This window comes from Typopeltis vanoorti, chromosome 19, assembly GCF_054136105.1.
Source record: "Typopeltis vanoorti isolate ZY-2024b chromosome 19, IOZ_Tvanoo_1.0, whole genome shotgun sequence".
In the NCBI taxonomy this organism is placed as follows: Eukaryota; Metazoa; Arthropoda; class Arachnida; order Uropygi; family Thelyphonidae; genus Typopeltis; species Typopeltis vanoorti.
The window spans coordinates 54,359,515-54,376,950 of NC_143567.1; the positions used below are offsets into that span (position 1 = coordinate 54,359,515).

At 37.8% G+C, this 17,436-nt stretch overlaps 1 protein-coding gene across 1 annotated transcript in view; it reads right to left on the reverse strand.

Moving 5' to 3' along the window:
• The window catches only part of LOC150096131 (superoxide dismutase [Cu-Zn]-like), a 48,570-nt gene that overhangs the window by 23,918 nt on the left and 7,216 nt on the right, over positions 1 to 17,436 (reverse strand). The window contains exon 2 of the mRNA XM_090409284.1: positions 11,443 to 11,539. Coding sequence (XP_090265410.1) covers positions 11,443 to 11,539 — 97 coding nt within the window. The remainder of the gene's footprint in view (positions 1 to 11,442; positions 11,540 to 17,436) is intronic.

A 17,436-nucleotide genomic window follows, 5' to 3' on the forward strand; every position in this document is an offset into this window, starting at 1 on the left:
TAAGGCACTTTTTACCATATCAATCCACTTATATCTTGGTCTTCCACTGGGTCTTTTTCCTGCCAACCTGGCAGAGAACACATGTTTTGCTAATCATTCCTCTCCCATTCTGTTTAAGTGACCATACCACCTGAGATTAGCTCTGCTAACACACTCCTTGATGCTAATAATGTCAAGTTCTTTCCTAATATCCTCATTTTTAATATGATATTGCCACTGGTGCCATCTCATCACAACCCTGATCTTTCTCAGGACTCTGATATCTACGGTCTCTAGTCTTTGGTCAAGAGTTTCACTTCTAACCCAGCTCTCAGATCCATAAGTATAAGTTAAAATTGGTTTGAACAATGTCTTGTATACAGATAATTTAATGTTTTGACTAATTTCTCTTTTATTCCATATAAATTTATTCAGTTGACTTCCTATCATACCAGCTTTGTTGATTCTATTGTCTATTTCTATATTTAATTTACCATCTTCACTAAAAATTGTGCATGAAATGTTTTACTTTGTTCTATAGGTTCTTCTTTCACAATGCAGTTGATATTTTCAATGCTTCTGCCTATTTTTATTGTTTTTGTCTTGTTACTGCTGACCTGCATACCATAACTATTACAACAGTTATTCAATTTATCCAAGGAATCTTGCAGACTTGTAGCAGATTTATTTAGAAGTATAACATCATCTGCATAAAGCAAAGCGCTGACGTTAACATCTCCAATTTTGATATCAGGTTTAATACCACTTTCCTTCATAATGTGATCCATATAGATAATGAATAACAGAGGGGATAATGTACATCTTGTCTGACATCAGATTTAACATTAAACCACTTTCCTGTACTTCCATCAATTCTAACTGCTGACTTACAACTCAAATAAAGACTAAGTATTGCTTGATATAATACTTATAATATAATACCCCACTGACATCATACAGCTGCATCGCTTTGAATAGCTTTTCTCTTGGCACCTTGTCATATGCCTTTTCCAGATCTATAAAACTTAAATACAGATCTTTGTTATATTATCATGATTTCTCAACAATTTGCCGCAAAATGAAAATCTGATCCTGACAGCCTGAATTTGGCCTGAATCCAGCTTGTTCTTCACAAAGCTTCTTTTCCACAATCCTTCTCAACCATTTCTCAAGTATACTTGCATAAATCTTACAAGGAACACTCAGTAGAGAAAATACCTCTGTAATAATTCTCACATTCAGTTTTATTTCCCATTTCATCATTGGGTACTATGAGAGCTCTACTCCAGTCATCTGAAATTCATCCCTCTGTCCAGACCTTCTGAACTATGCAGTGCAGCCACTATAAGACTTTTATACCTCCATACTTGAGGCATTTCTAGTCGATTATCATCTACTCCTGCTGCCTTTCCACACTTCAGGCTTTCGATGGCTTTTTCTACTTCAAGTATGGATATGTATTTCTGACTGATGCCTGTTGAGTGTTTTTTAGCACTGTGCTACCACTGCTTGTTTCATTTAGCAATTTTTCGAAGTAATTACTCCATACTTCAAGGATATATTTTTCTCCTGTTTTCATGTCATCTTTATCATCTGTAATTCCTTTTACAGCACTCTTTCCTCCATTTCTGAGCTTCTTCAACAACCTCCAAAATATCTTGCCACTTTCTTGATATTTATTTTCTATGTTCTTACCAAAGTCTTCCCATGACTTTTTTTAAGCTACTTTTACACAGTCATTAGTTTTCTTGCATTTGTTTCGGTATTCTCTAAGAGCACAAGCTGACATATTTGCCAGAAACTTTTGATATGCTTTCTTGTTTTCCTGTGTCCACCATGGAGTTCTGATTTTTCTATCCTTGCAGATAATCTCATGCCTCTCTGGCTGAATCAATCAATGTTTTCTTCAAGGCTTACCACTGAATCTCCAAGGTTTGGTTCCTGTTCTCAAACTCTAATTTTTTTTTCCAATAATGTTTGTATATTTTAGCCTACAGTTCACGCCGGAGAGCTGCTCAACTTTTATTCGCTTTAAAAGTTTCTTACATGTTCATCTTTTCAATATGAAATTTAATTTTATCCTGCACAAGACTAAAATGGTGATCACTTCCAATTTCAAATCCTCTGTACTCTCTGGTGTCCTGCACCAGTGAGAAAACATCACTATCAACAATAACATAGTCAATGAGACTTTTCTTATTCCTTGCCTCTTCTCTCCATGTGAATTTGTGCACATTTTTATTTTGGAACATTGTATTAGTAATAACCAGTTCATGTCCTGACCAGAAATCCCATGACCAGAAATATATTTGCCATTATTATTAGCTTTGCTCTTTTCTCCAAATTTTCCAAAAATATTTTTGTATGTCTCACAATCATTTCCTACTCTGCTATTTAGATCCCCAACAAGGACCAACTTTTCATTTTTCATTGTGTCAGTTGGTTTTTCTAAAGCCTCAAAAAATTCCTCCATTTCTACCTTAGTAGAATCTTCTGTGGGACCATAGGCACAAATAAGTCTCATTGTCTAGTTTTCCCCATTCTGATATTTGCCCACATCACTCTACTTGAAATTACCTGCCATTCAAGAAGATTCGCCTCATACTTAGTGTTGGCTACTCCTTTTCCTTGATTGTCATTGCCTAAATATAGCATTTTGTATGTATTGCTCAGAAAGATCTTGCCAGTTTGTCTTTTAGTTTCAATCACCCCTATTATGTCAATCTGGTACTTATCCAATTCCTCAGCTAGCTCCATTTCTTTGCCATTCAGGTTTCATATGTTGAATGTACCGATCTTGAACTCTGGTGATGTTGAGATTGGGTGTGTTTTAGGATTTGTTCCAGTAGGTGACTTTTTTTTTTTTTTGCTGTTTGCCCTGGTTCCCTGGTGAAAACAATGGGGGGGGCCTTGTTTTAATCAGGCGACGTCCCAGCCAGCATGAAATCCTGTCATGTTGTACCATCATTTTATACTGTTATATTGTAGTTTAAACCAATAAGAATACAATTTGGTCGGCTAAATCCCAAATTGCCAGCCCATCCTTGTTCGCTCAATATCCAGGTAGATAGCTAAAAGGGTGCACCACGAGAAGATGTGGATTGGACATTAGGTCAGATTCTCTGCATTCCTTTAAAGGTTATGTGGATGTCTCCTCTCAGTTATACAGCTTTGACCCTTAAGCATCCCTGTCTGCTATTAGTATAAATGCAAATTCAAAATTTCAGAGACTTCTTTGAATTTGCATTAACCATCCTAATTTTAACAATAATAGTGACATAAAAATCTCAAGAAATTTGGATGGCACACATTCAGCCCATTTAGTTCAAGTTTTCCAGCAAATTCTGACTTTGCGACAACTAAGCAATTATTTCAGCTTTTATTGGCCACAATCCATAATGTTTTGTTTTAATTTATATGTATACTTATATGAGTAACTCTGTGTGAACATGTTGCTGTCTAGCTTAATTTATTTTGTAACGAAATAGATAATAATAACAACAGGACTCTAGCATTAATGTAGTAAGGTTTTTTTTTTTTTTTTTTAATCTGGGGTCAGGCCAGTAGTTTTAACGGTTGACCAAATCAATGTGACTTTAGCATACCGTGTAGATTACCAATTATGTACAGTATTTGGTTTAATCCTTTATCCAAGTGTAAGGAAATAAAGTTTGTGCCTGAAGTATTTTCAGGACTGGGGCAACTCGTGGCAAAGGTAGTATAAGTTCTCATCACTTGCCTTAGTATCCCATAATACAAAGCACATCTAATTGCAGACATGTATAATGCTATGCATTAAGGGAAAGATTACTACCCAGACTGGTTTTGACCTTTATTGAGGTCTCATCAGTGGGAGCCAGAACCAGAGGTGGTAATACTAAGCAGAACGCTACTGTCTATAAGGGTGAAGCATAATGCTTTTAATCCCTCCTATCTGATAGTTACTGTGTAGGGAAAAATTTATGAGCTACGTGCTTAGCCCGAGTTGGGCAAATTATCTAGATCTTGGATGGGAACTGGGATGGCCTTAGGTCGTCTATATTTGCATAATTCCGATTCATCATAATTTGCTGCTTGTTGAACTAGTTCATTTGGATGTGAGGGCGAATTTGAGAAGTACTTTACTGTGAGAGATTGCAGGAAAGAGTAGATATAAAGGATATTTGTGTCTCGATAAAGTTGAACATTTAAGATCATGCGTAAGCATTTGTTTTGCAGTTTAAGGATGTTTGAGCTTGAGGTATGGCTCCAGGTGGGGATGCATAAGTGATAATGGGACGAATCATCAACTGATAGAGGAGCAATTTGATTTTAATATCTAGTTTGCTGTTCCTATTGATAAGAGGGTAAAGCTGTGCTATGACTTTTGATGCCTTTGCACATTAGGATTTTGTATGCGGGCTGAAGGTTAGTTTTCTATCTAGCAGAACGCCTAGATATTTGGCTTCTGTTTTCCAGGGAATCCTGATGTTAAATAGAAAGATGTCTTCTTTGGGAGATATTGAATTTTTTGGTAACAGAAGGGCACTGCTTTTTTGAGAGTTTACTTAAATTGCAGTTTACTTGCAGTCTCCAATTGGAGAACCAGTGTTCCAGTTTCAGCAGGTTATCTTGTAGTTTCTTTGAAACAAGATGTGGTTTAAGAGATCTGGCCAGTATTGCTGTATCATCAGCATAGAGAGCAATGATAGATGACGCTGGGTTATGCGGGATGTCCGCCATGTAAATCAAGAAAAGTATCGGTGCCAGGAGGGATCCTTGAGGCACTCCAGCCAAGATCCACTGCTGGGTAGAAACCGCCCCATTTAGTTTAACTTGCATGTGTCTTCCAGAAAGTAAGGACTTAATGAGGTGAATCAGATCCAGTGGAATGCTGGCTAAAATCAACTTGTATAGGAGTCCAAAGTGCCATAATTTATCGAAGGCCTTTTCTAAGTCAAGAAAGACTGCTCTGGTGTATTGATGCCAGTTGAAGCTGGTGGTAATGTATTCAACTAGTCTATGGATCTGTTGAGTAGTGCTGTGGAGTTTGTGAAAACCAAACTGCTCTATAGGTAGTATATTTAACTTCTTAACAGAAACTTGAATTTTGGAGAGGATGATTCTTTCAGCGATTTTGCCCAAATTGGAAATAAGACTGATGGGGCGATAACTTTGTGGCAGCTGTGGGTCCTTACCAGGCTTATAAATAGGGACCACATCTGCCAACATCCAAGCATAGGGAAAGTATTTTAATCTAAGCATGGCATTTATTATTGTTGTAAGATGTACAATGGCCTTTTGGGGTAGCAATTTAATAACTTTATTTGGGATGCTGTCAGGTCCAGGAGCTTTTTTATTTTGCCCAAATTGGAAATAAGACTGATGGGGCGATAACTTTGTGGCAGCTGTGGGTCCTTACCAGGCTTATAAATAGGGACCACATCTGCCAACATCCAAGCATAGGGAAAGTATTTTAATCTAAGCATGGCATTTATTATTGTTGTAAGATGTACAATGGCCTTTTGGGGTAGCAATTTAATAACTTTATTTGGGATGCTGTCAGGTCCAGGAGCTTTTTTATTTTTTAAATTTTGTATGATGTTGTAGATTTCGGCTGGAGAAGTAGGTGTGAGTTGACTGGTACAAGTATCACTGTTTTAGTACGTATCAGACGTGGCGGTGGATTTTATAAATATGATTGAAGTTCAGGTTATCATAAGATGGATTGCACTGCTTTTCTAAGTTTTTGACTATAGTTTCAACTTTTTCAGCATCTGAGTGAACTATGCCTAAATCCGATTTGAGAGGAGGAAGAGTTTTATTTTTATTTTTGATATTTCTTAACAGTTTCCAAACGGTTTGATCACCGGGTGAAATGAAAGCTAATTTATCTTCCCATAGTTTGTTTCTGTGGACCTTCAGTGTATCTCTCACTGCACTATTCAACCGGTTGAGTAACTTTTTATTCTGGGGAGCCCTGGTATTAAAGTATCTTTTTCTTGCCTTAAAAAAGTAAGAAGGACCAGCCACAGCTATACAATTGGAACTTGAGTAGTTAAACAGCATTCGGCCATTTTTGTTGGTAGAGTTACTATTCCAGGCAGGATGTTTTGCATTGAAGTCTCCAGCAGCGATGACCGGTCCTTTTACTCCAAGGATGGCATCCAGATCTGAGGTCAATAATGTTTTTGATGGAGGCTTGTAAGCAGCAAAAATGTTTAGGTTTCCAATTGAGTTTGTGAGGACATTAATGCCTGTGATTTCGAGGTTGGTGGTTGTAGGGTTGGTTATTGAATGATGGTTGATATATTTTTGATAAGGGTGGCTGTACCTCCACCTCTATAGTCAAGTCTGTTGTTTCTGTAAATCCGATGCCTCTGATTTTTAGGTTGTCAGCAGGCATGGTTTTGCAACACTTTGTTTTAAATACCATTGGCATTCCAAGCGATAATCCCAAGCGAATCTGGGGGTGATTTTTTTTTCTATGCATCAGAGAGTGCAGATAATATGGATTGGGTTTGCTGTAAGAATCTTTTTGTAACACTTAGTGATGGATTTGAGTTGCTGAAATCCTGCAGTATATTTGCAAGAGAAGAGGTGATAATAGCTGATAGATTTGAATGTGGATTAGCCAGGTTCTGGGTTTGTATTATCTTTTTGGAGTGGGCCACATCAGCATATGTTCTCGCTTGATGTTGAAGATTCATTTTCTTAAGGGGCTCAGTTAATGGTGGGCGAGCACCTGTTGTCATGTTCTCACTCTTGGAGGACTGAGGAGCCTGAACTTCAGGAACTCACGCACTAGATGACGAGGTAGATTGATTATTTGGATCGTTCCATCTGTTTTTGGGGTAATGTATACATCCTCTATAATTAGCAGGGTGAGGACCCCCACAATTAGCACACTTAGTCGGGGTGGATTTTGGCTTGGTGCAGGTGTTTGTGGGGTGATTCTCGCCACATTTTAGGCATCTGTACTGGGCTTTGCGTAGCTTCTGGGCATGGCCCAATTTTTGGCATCTGTGGCACTGCCCAGAAGATGCTCTCTTTCTCAATGGTTCTGGGGTGATTTTAAGTCCACAGATTGATTTTAGATTGTATATGTCTTTGTAAATATTATGAATCTCTACTAAGACTAGAGGCATAGGTGTCTTATTTGATCTGAACATTCTAGTGACCTTTATTGGAGGTAGATCCTGTAAGTTGAGGTCAGTAACTATTTCATCCATGTCAGTATCCTCGGAGACTCCTTGTAGGACCACTTTCAGATTTGTTTCGGAGGCAAGTGAAAATGTGTGATATTGTGTTCCTCTTGCGTCCAGCTCCTTTATAAGATTTCTATAATCAGCCACTGCAGCGGGCTGAATTTTTATGCCCTCATCTACATTTTTAGCCAATCTATAACTTATTATTTGTAAGTTAGCCATGGTGGTTCCTAGTGTTGTCCATCTCTGCTTTTCCCTTAGGATAATCAGTGGCACCTTTTCATTGGAGGAAGCAGAGGAATCTGAAATGGGAGCGTCCTCATCCATAGCAACATCATTTGTTAGTTCAGCAGCGAGAGTTTTTCATTTCTCATGAGCATGGATCTCTCCTTGATCAGAAGGATTAGAGGCAGAGACAACTAGATTGAGTTTTTCCTCCATTTGGGGAGAGTCTTCGATTTCCTCAGCATTGACCTCGGGCGAAGAATATAAATTTAAGTAGCCAGGCCAATCTCGTTCAAATTTTTTGAGAAGCTTTTTAACAAGAGTGAGTGCTAGCCCTTTATTAAGTGACTTGATAATGATGTTGGGATTGATCATGCTGGTAGGCCATTTCGGCTTGAACTTCTTTTGGAGTTTATTAATGAGTATAAGACCTCTTTATCGAGCAAATCAGTGACGACGTCTTGGTCAGGCACGCTCATATTGATTTAATTGCATGTGAGCGCTAGTAGAAATCCCACAGGTCTAGAGACCTGCCAGCAGAAATTTTGTAGAAAATCCCGCAGCCGTAAAGGACTGCCACCAATACCAAGCATAGGCTAAATGAAGCAATAGCAATTAAATTGCATCAAAAATCAAAGTCTTACCTTGTGCTCCACTACCAGTAATCAGATGAGTCTTTTCATTTTCAATCAATCACTAATTTATAGCACCACTCACTCTGATAATCCTGAAGAAAACATCATTCACTAATTGCCATTTCAGATCCACATCTGCCGTAATATTAAGAAGGAAGTAATGGAGAAGTCATATTTCCATATGCCAGATGCCAAAAGGTGTCACACCTTATTATTAAAATTCTCTGGATTAGAGATCAGTTGATGGAAGTTTTTTCACTTGGCTATGCTACAAATTATATATTTGGTTTAATCCTTTATCCAAGTGTAAGCAAACAAAGTTTGTGCCTGAAGTATTTTCAGGACTAGGGTAACTCATGGCAAAGGTGGTATAAGTTCTCATCACTTGCCTTAGTATCTCTTGCCATGATCAACTTAGAAGAATACTATCTTTGGTCCCAGTTACTGAATGGAAAAAATGTCAGCAATGCATGGAAATCTTTGAAAAAGTGCTTGAATGAGGCGGCGGTATCTGAATGTATCCCTAGTGTTCAAAGAATAAATAGGTTGGGAGTGAAATGGATGTGCAGCCTTATTAAACTAGAGATCCACAAGAAGAAGTTGATGTGGAAAGAATATCGTGAGAATAAGAGTGATGGAATAAAGAGTTATTAAATATATAAAGCTCAGGACAGAAAAGTAACGAGTATTGTGAGAAAAGCTAAAACGGAGTATGAAAAGAAATTGGCCATGCAAGCTAAAGGCAATCCAAAAGAATTTTATCATTATGTCTCAAGCAAAAGAAAGAATGAATGTGGAAGAATAGCTTTATTGAATGCAGATGGCACACGAGTGTCGGAAGCTAAGGAGATTGTTCAGTTAATGAGTGCTCACTTTGCTAAGATATATCAACCAGGTGTATGTAGCATGGTGCTACTGTTACGTTAGATGAAGAGTTACTGGTTCATGAAAATGAGATTGAAGAGCTCTTGCATAACCTGGATAAGAATTTGTCAATAGGGACAGATGGAATATCTGCCCGTTTGTTGAAGGAATGTTCAGCTGAATTGGCTAGGCCTTTCACACATTTGTATAACTTGAGTCTCAGCTCAGGAATGATACCACAGGAATAAAAGGAATGTATGATAGTTCCATTGCACCAGGGTGATGCAAAAACTGATATGTCTAACTACCAACCTATTAGTATCTCTGGTGGGGTAGTGAAGATTTTAGAGAAGTTGGTAAGAACTCGCATACAGAAATGGGTAGACAAGCATTTTATACTATGCAGGGAACAGCATGGACTTACTAAAGGAAGGTCATGTTTTAGCAATTTCCTCATATTTTATAACAATATTACAGCCGAGTTGGATTTTTCTAAGGTATTTGATAGAATACCACATGATAGGCTGTTGTGTAAACTGGAAAATATGGGACTAAAGCATAATCTATTGACTTGGATCAGGGGATGGTTGACCGATAGATATCAAAAAGTGGTATACAGTGGGTGTAAATCTGCCAGATTTAAGGTAACCAGTAGTGTACCTCAGGGGTCAGTCCTTGGGCCATTATTGTTCAATCTATACATTAATGACATCAAGCAGGGTCTATCATCAGATCTGCAATTGTTTGCTGATGATGCGAAGATAGGCAGGGCAATCAGGGATGCTACTGATATTCCGAAATCACAAAATGATTTGAATAGACTGGAAATCTGGGCAAATGAAACTGGCTGTCAGTTTAATGTTAATAAGTGTAAACTTATGCACTTTGGCGTGATTAGAGTTCCAGCAGCATATTATATTACTCGGGTTATGCTACAAGAAACTGAAGAGGCAAGGGAATCTTGGTGTATTGGTGGATAAGAATTTAAAGTTCAAAGGTCATGTAACAAAAGTTGCAAATACAACTCATAGAATAATTGCTATGTTGAAGCGAACCTTGACATGTAAGGATAAGGAAGTAATTTTGCCTCTTTATAATGCTTTGATAAGACCACACCTGGATTACTGTGCACAGATTTGGTCTCCCAGATCCCAAGAGGATAAAGAAGCTGTGGAAAGGGTGCAAAGAAGAGTTACAAAGATTATATATCGATTATGGGATTTAGATTATGATAACAGATTGTGAGTATGTGGATTGCAGACTCTGGTTAACAGGAGAAAGAGGGGTGATATAATAGTGGTCTATAAACTTTTGAATGGGTGTTATAGCATTTCAACTGATGAAATTTTTCGTTATATGGAAGGCAGGGAGAGAACGTGAGGGCATCCATGGAAGTTAAGGTTGTTCTCAATCAAGAAAGGGTTAAGAACTAGGTTTTTCTCCCAGAGAGCAGTGAGTGAGTGGAATAATTTGCCCTTACGGGTAGTGAGTGCATCTAGTGTGAATGAATTCAAGGGTAGGTATGATAGCTGGGTTGGGTAATTTACAGCCTCCCTCGAAGAGTCCTCGACTCCCTGGAGGTCTTAGATGATAATAATAATAATAATAATGCAAAGCACATAGCCTTGCAGACATGTATAATACTATGCATTAAGGGAAGGATCACTACCCAGACCGGTTTCAACCTTTATTGAGGTGTTATCAGTGGAAGCCAGACCCAGAGGTGGTGATATTAAGGTGGAAGTAATGGAGAAGTCAATTTCCATATGCCAATTGCCAAAAGGTGTCAGACCTTATTATTAAAATTCTCCGGATTAACCTCAGGTGCAAACTTTGTTTTCTTACACTTGGATAAAGGATTAAACCAATTATATAATTGGTAGCATAGCCAAGTGAAAAAACTTCCATCAACTTATCTCTAATCCAGAGAATTTTAATAATAAGTTGTGACACTCTTTGGCAACTGGCATATGGAAATATGGCTTCTCAATTACTTCCACCTTAGTATCACCACCTCTGGGTCTGGCTCCCACTGATGAGACCTCAATAAAGGTCGAAACCGGTCTGAGTAGTGATCCTTCCCTTAATGCATAGCATTATACATGTCTGCAAGGAGATGTGCTTTGCATTATGGGACACTAAGGCAGATGATGAGAACTTATACCACCTTTTCCACGAGTTGCTCTAGTCCTGAAAATACTTCAGGCACAAACTTTGTTTGCTTACACTTGGATATTGGATAAACCAAGTGCATATTGGATAAACCAGATAGCATAGCCAAGTGAAAAAACTTCCATCTACCATGTAGATGGTAGTGCAGCTTGTTTCTTCATATATATGTGTATACTTCAGATGATAACCTCAATGTGAAGGTTTGAAACATCGAGTGATTATTTGGATTTATATTAATCTGAAGTTTAACTCCAATAGGTAGTTGTCTCCATAATTTTTATAGTGAGTAATATTATGTTTATAATTATATCAGATAGTGAAGAAAATAACATCCAGTTTATCTAAACAGTGAAGATAAATGATACAGTGCTGATATTTACCATCTGTAAGATTTCCATATTCATGAACATGAAAAGCATGTAAGCCAGGAGTTAAACCTATCACATTTCCTGTTAGATGTACTGGACTATGTTTACCCTGAAAAAAAAAAGAAAAAGAAAAGAAAAATGAAAACAAGTGTCTTTAAAGTAAGCAAGAACACATTATTATTTTAATGGAACATATGGACTAGACATATTAAAGTAAGTTTCACAGCTTACGCCTGTAACAAAAATTATATAGAATTTATTCAAAAACTCCAATATATATCATCCAACATTACCTGGGCATCATCAGGGAGATAGGCCATTAATTACATTCAAAAGATGAATCAAAACAATGAGTCATAAATCATATATATTAGCTTGTGTCTCAGTCACAGCTGAAGTATACGATATTACACTATTAGAGTACAGAGGAACAACGCAGTAATTTGTGTAGATAAAAAAAAAATAATAATAACATATGAACAATTAATAGTGATCGCTTCCCAAAACTTGGATATTGGCATACAATCTGATCAACTCAGGTTCAAGTGATTTCTTAGTGTTTCACGTTTCTAGGAAAAGAAAATCAAATTTAAACTTGCTGGAGTGAAGAAGTTTTATTTCGTTCCAAAGAACTCTGTGCATAGTGTCAACAGCATGAGAAACAAGGCCAGAATTGTTTAGATTCCAAAAATGTAATATAATCCTGTTCTTCTTCAATTCTGTTCAAGGTAGAATGGCCAGTCTGTCCAAAATAGGAAAGATGACATGAGCAGGGTACTTGATAGACACCTGGTAAGAAAAGAGGTGGTCAGAAGACCATTTCCAAGCTGGTTTGAAGGAGGCACATAGATTGAGTTTACAAAAAATTCTTACTATTTTTTCCGAGGTTCCTTTAGGGTAGGGTTTTGAAATTCGTTTCACACTGAATTATAGTCTGGTAGAAGGATGATAATAATAATTATTATTATTACATGATGTCTCCAAGGAGTCCAGACTTGCCTCTATCAATAATTTGTTTGAATGGTATTTTTGTTATATCCATTACATATCAGATTGCTTTTAGTTTTATTCAGTTTCACCTAACAAAAGGGAATCAGAAGAGCAGATCATGAGTTCTATGTACAAGACTCTTGATATACCCATGTTTTTTGTGATGAGTAAATGTATCTGGTAGTAAAGGTTGGCTTCCGATAAACTGAAAATTCAATATGACCTGTGGGATTATGAATTGTTATGGTATCCAAAAAGGGTAATTGGTTATTGGATTCATATTAACTTGATATGAGAGTACAAGGAGTTTATTTTCTCTAGGAATTGAAGTAATTCTGACTTAGTGTGAGATATCATCAAAAAAATGTAACCATGTACGAAGGGAATATAATGTCAAAGAGGTGGTTCCCCCCCCCTCCCCCATTGCAATAATCATCTTCAGAACCTCACTGGCCATACCAGCTCTCATATCAAAAAGTCTTCACTTTGAAGAAAAAATAAAAGATCTACATTTGTCTAATAACTAGATTATGGTTTCTTTTGATGTAGTCTCCCTGTTCACCAACATCCATTACAAGAGACTTCAGAAGACATTGTCAACCTATTTAAATTTACCATCAAAGCAGGCTATTTTACATGGCATAATAAGTTGTTCAAACAAATAGATAAAATGGCAATCTATCTCACCATCTTTAGCTGATTATTTCATGGAGCATCTAGAAAAAGAACTCTTTGACATTATATTCCCTGAGACTTGTATATGGTTACATTTTATTGATGATATATTTGCAATCTCATCCATACTGCATCAGGATTACTTCAGTTCAGAGAGAAAATAAACTCCTTGTACTTCTGTATCAAGTTCAGTATTGAACAGGAATCTAATAACCAACTATCCTTTTTGGATACTGTAATAATTCGTAATTTCACAGGTCATATTGAATTTTCAGTTTATCAGAAGCAAACCTTTACTGGCAGATACATTCACTCATACATGTGCAAACCATCACACTCTCACATACAGATGATATCACTGTAATATCACCCAAAGGCAAGGCTAACCTCAGTCTTCACCTCCAATCAAGGCAACATATCCTCCATACACACTTTACCATGAATTTCTCCCTGCTTGCCCCTTCTAATATCTTTCATCAGAAAGTCATTAGAAGAATCCTGAATACTAACAGGTCTTCTGCATTTATGGAAGTTTTTTCACTTGGCTATCCTAGTAATTACATATTGGGTTTGATCCTTTAATCCAAGTGTAAGCAAACAAAGTTCGTGCCTGAAGTACTTTCAGGACTGGGACAACTCGTGGTAAAGGTGGTATAAATTCTCATCACTTGCCTTAGTATCTCCCATAATGCAAAGCACATCTCCTTGCAGACATGTATAATGCTATGCATCAAGGGAAGAGCCATAACCCAGACCGGTTTCCCTGTATTAAGTGCGGGGTTATCTCTTCAAAAACTTGTGAGTACCCCCAGATCACCCAACAATCAGTGACCCAAAGGATCAAAAACTCAGCATTGTTCCCCTCAGTAATAGGCTCACTATGTCACTGAGAACTCTCAGCATTTGGCTCCACCCAGTGGCAGGCTCACCTCACCACCAAGCAGAACCACTCATATTTAATCTGAGGGATAACAGCCATGCCTCAGTTAACTTCATGAGCTACAGCCTTGCCATCCATTACCCCTCTACTTGGGTAAGAGCAATAGCCAAACCTTCATTGGTTGTTGCCAATGAAGGTTTGGCTGTTGCTTCCAACTGGTTTCGACCCTTAGAGGTCTCTTCAGTGGGAGCCAGACCCAGAGGTGGTGATACTAAGGTGGAAGTAATAGAGAAGTCATATTTACCTATACGAGTTGCCAAAGCATGTCACACCCTATTTTTTAAAATTCTCTGGTTTAGAGATAAGTTTATGGAAGATTTTCACTTGGCTATGCAACTAATTATATATTGGGTTTTTTCCTTTATCCAAGTGTAAGAAAACAAAGTTTGCACCTGACGAAACTTATACCACCTTTACCACGAGCTGCCCCAGTCCTGAAAGTACTTCAGGTGCAAACTTTGTTTGCTTACACTTGGATAAAGGAAAAAACCCAATATATAATTAGTAGCATAGCCAAGTGAAAAAACTTCCATAAGCTTATCTCTAATCTAGAGAATTTTAAAAATAGGGTGTGACACCCTTTGGCAATTCATATAGGTAAATATGACTTCTCCATTACTTCCACCTTGGTATCATTGCCTGTGGGGCTGGCTCCCACCAATGTGCTTTTGCACAGAAGTGGTCCCTTTCCTTGAGGTATGAGAGGCTCTGTTTGGGGGTAGGTTTTTGACTGTCTCTGAGTAGGGCCACCACTGAGATTATGGCTCTGTCTGGTGGTGGGGTGAGTCTGCCACTGGGTAGAGCCAACGCTGAGAAGTTCTTGGTGACAGGGTGAGCCTGTCAATGAGTGGAACAAGGCTGAGTTGGACGATCCTTCAGTCACTCGTAGGGAGTGGTCTGTGGGGATTGCCCTAATTTTTAGAAAGGTCTTTACTTAAACAGTACCTCAATAAAGGTCGAAACTGGCTAGTGGCCCTTCCCTTACATAGTTTTATACATGTCTGCAAGGAGATGTGCTTTGCATTATAGGAGATACTAAAGAAAGTGATAAGAAATTATACCACCTTTACCATGAGTTGCCCCATTCCTGAAAGTACTTCAGGTGCAAACTTTGTTTGCTTGGACTTGGATAAAGGATAAAACCCAATATATAATTAGTAGGTCTTCTGCATGCTTAAAACTTGTGCTTCAAAACCCTGTATCATCCTTACATTTCATACTCATCTGCCCTTCAGCATTGAAACAAGCCTAACTCAAACCAAAGAAAGGAGATAAAAGGGCCATCCAACTATCATCCCATTGTTTTCACATCAGTTCTATTAAAAATAATGGAGAAATTCATCAGTCATCTCCTTCCCTATCAAGAAGCCCAATAGTTAATCAGTGGCCTATGGACTTAAGATATGGAAAGGTTTGGTGAGACGCACATAGTTGCTTTAGATATTTCAAAGAGCATTTGATCAGTCAAATTACCATATGATGGTAATTTGAAAATAATAATAATAATATTTTTTTTTCTCTTGTTCCTTACTGCATGTCATAGTGGATGGCTTTCTTTCTTCCCATTTCCCACAAATACTGGAGTACCCTAGAGCTCTTGTACTTTTGTATATGTTATATTTTGCAAATATTTAACAGAATTCTTCTCTTCGTTCATTCTACAAAGATATAAATTAAATGCCAGTAAATGCACAATATTCACCTACGACAACGATGTTAATTTGTGTTGTTTGTGCGCTTGTAGTAGCAACGTATCTTCGGCTGCAATGCTACCAGCCCAAACTGCACGTAAATCACGCGTAACCCCCCCCACACACACACACTACGTTATTCCAACTAGGTAACGGTTTGGTGCGGTCTGCTTCCAGAGTATACGCCAGCGTGAGTGTACTAGCTAGTACTGATACTAATCTTAGCCTGCAGCATATTGACTATTGCTACAAAATGAATTATTTAAATAGTGTCGAGCACTTTTGTGTTATAAACAAGAAAATAACAGTTTTTAGATAAATATATAAAAATTTAAGAACGGCGATAATAAAACAGGGGTTTCATTTTATACTGGAGAGGCTGCAGCCCTAATGGACGAGCCGCCAATGTAATACACAGATTGAAACCTTTTCCCTTCAAATTATGTAACTCTTCACTTTGGCACATTGAAAGAATAACCATTATTATTTACCAACAGTGTCAGTCTATCTGGGTTAAACTGAAAAGCGGACAAATGGGTGGTTTCTGAGAAGGATTGGTAGAATTTTAAGATTGCTTAAGTGCGGTGACAGAAGAAAGTTGAAATACTTATTATTATTATTTGTCACCTCCAGGGAGTCCAAAGACTCATCGAGGAAGGACATTCACTCTACAACTCACCAACTGACCGCAACTACACCAACGCCATCTACCGCCGACCAATACCACCCCTGGTATTTCTACAGACAATCACAAACATCCATGCCTACGGCGGGATCCGAACCCGCAGCCTCTTGACTGGAGAGCGGACACGCTAACCACTCTGCCAGCCAGAAAAAAAAAAAAAAAAAGTTGAAATACTTCAGATACCTAAGAATGGAAGAAGTACTTCTCAAAACAGTAGAGGGTAAAATTCCTTTAAAAAGAGGATGCGGTAGACCCTTAGACAGATGCATGGTAGACCCGGAATGAACGGTCTTTGGAAAGTTGAAGCCCAAGAAATAACGGAGTTAACTGGTCTCATGATGGCAAAGCTTTTCTCTTCCCGCAAATGGCACTTAAGCGCCGACAGCCTTCCAAGTATTCTTGGACTTCCCAACCATAATACGAGGATAAGGCGGTTACCTATGCCTCTAAGTTAGGCCTGCACAACTTGATTGTCTTTGAGGGACAAACCCAACTTGGACCACCTAACCAAGGGCCAGATCACTTCAGACCTAGAATCTCAGACTAGTCTACTGCAGCTAAACTTAAGTAAATTTGTTAGTAGGTCTACAGTAAATACTAATTAATATGCATATTTAAATTTTTTAGAGTTACAATTAAAATTACAATCAAAATTATTTACAAACAGATATAGCTGCAAAATTTCTCAATAAAAACCACTTAAACATAAGCACAAATTTTACTCATAATTTCACTGAGAATATCACACTTATTCTCAGTGAAATATCAGTCACTGAATTGCACATTGTGACATTCAGAATGTCACAATGTGACACATTGCATTTCTTTGTTGCCACTATTTTATCAAAGTCTGGTGTCATGTTTGAAGTGGCCGCTCTTAATATGGCCTCTAAATTGATATCACTTAAAGATGAACGCTGTTTGGTTTTGTTCAAGTTCATGACCGAAAATGTTTGTTCACAAGTATATGTGCTCCCAAACATACAAAATACCTGGTGGGCAGTATCCAACAAACTTTTAAATTT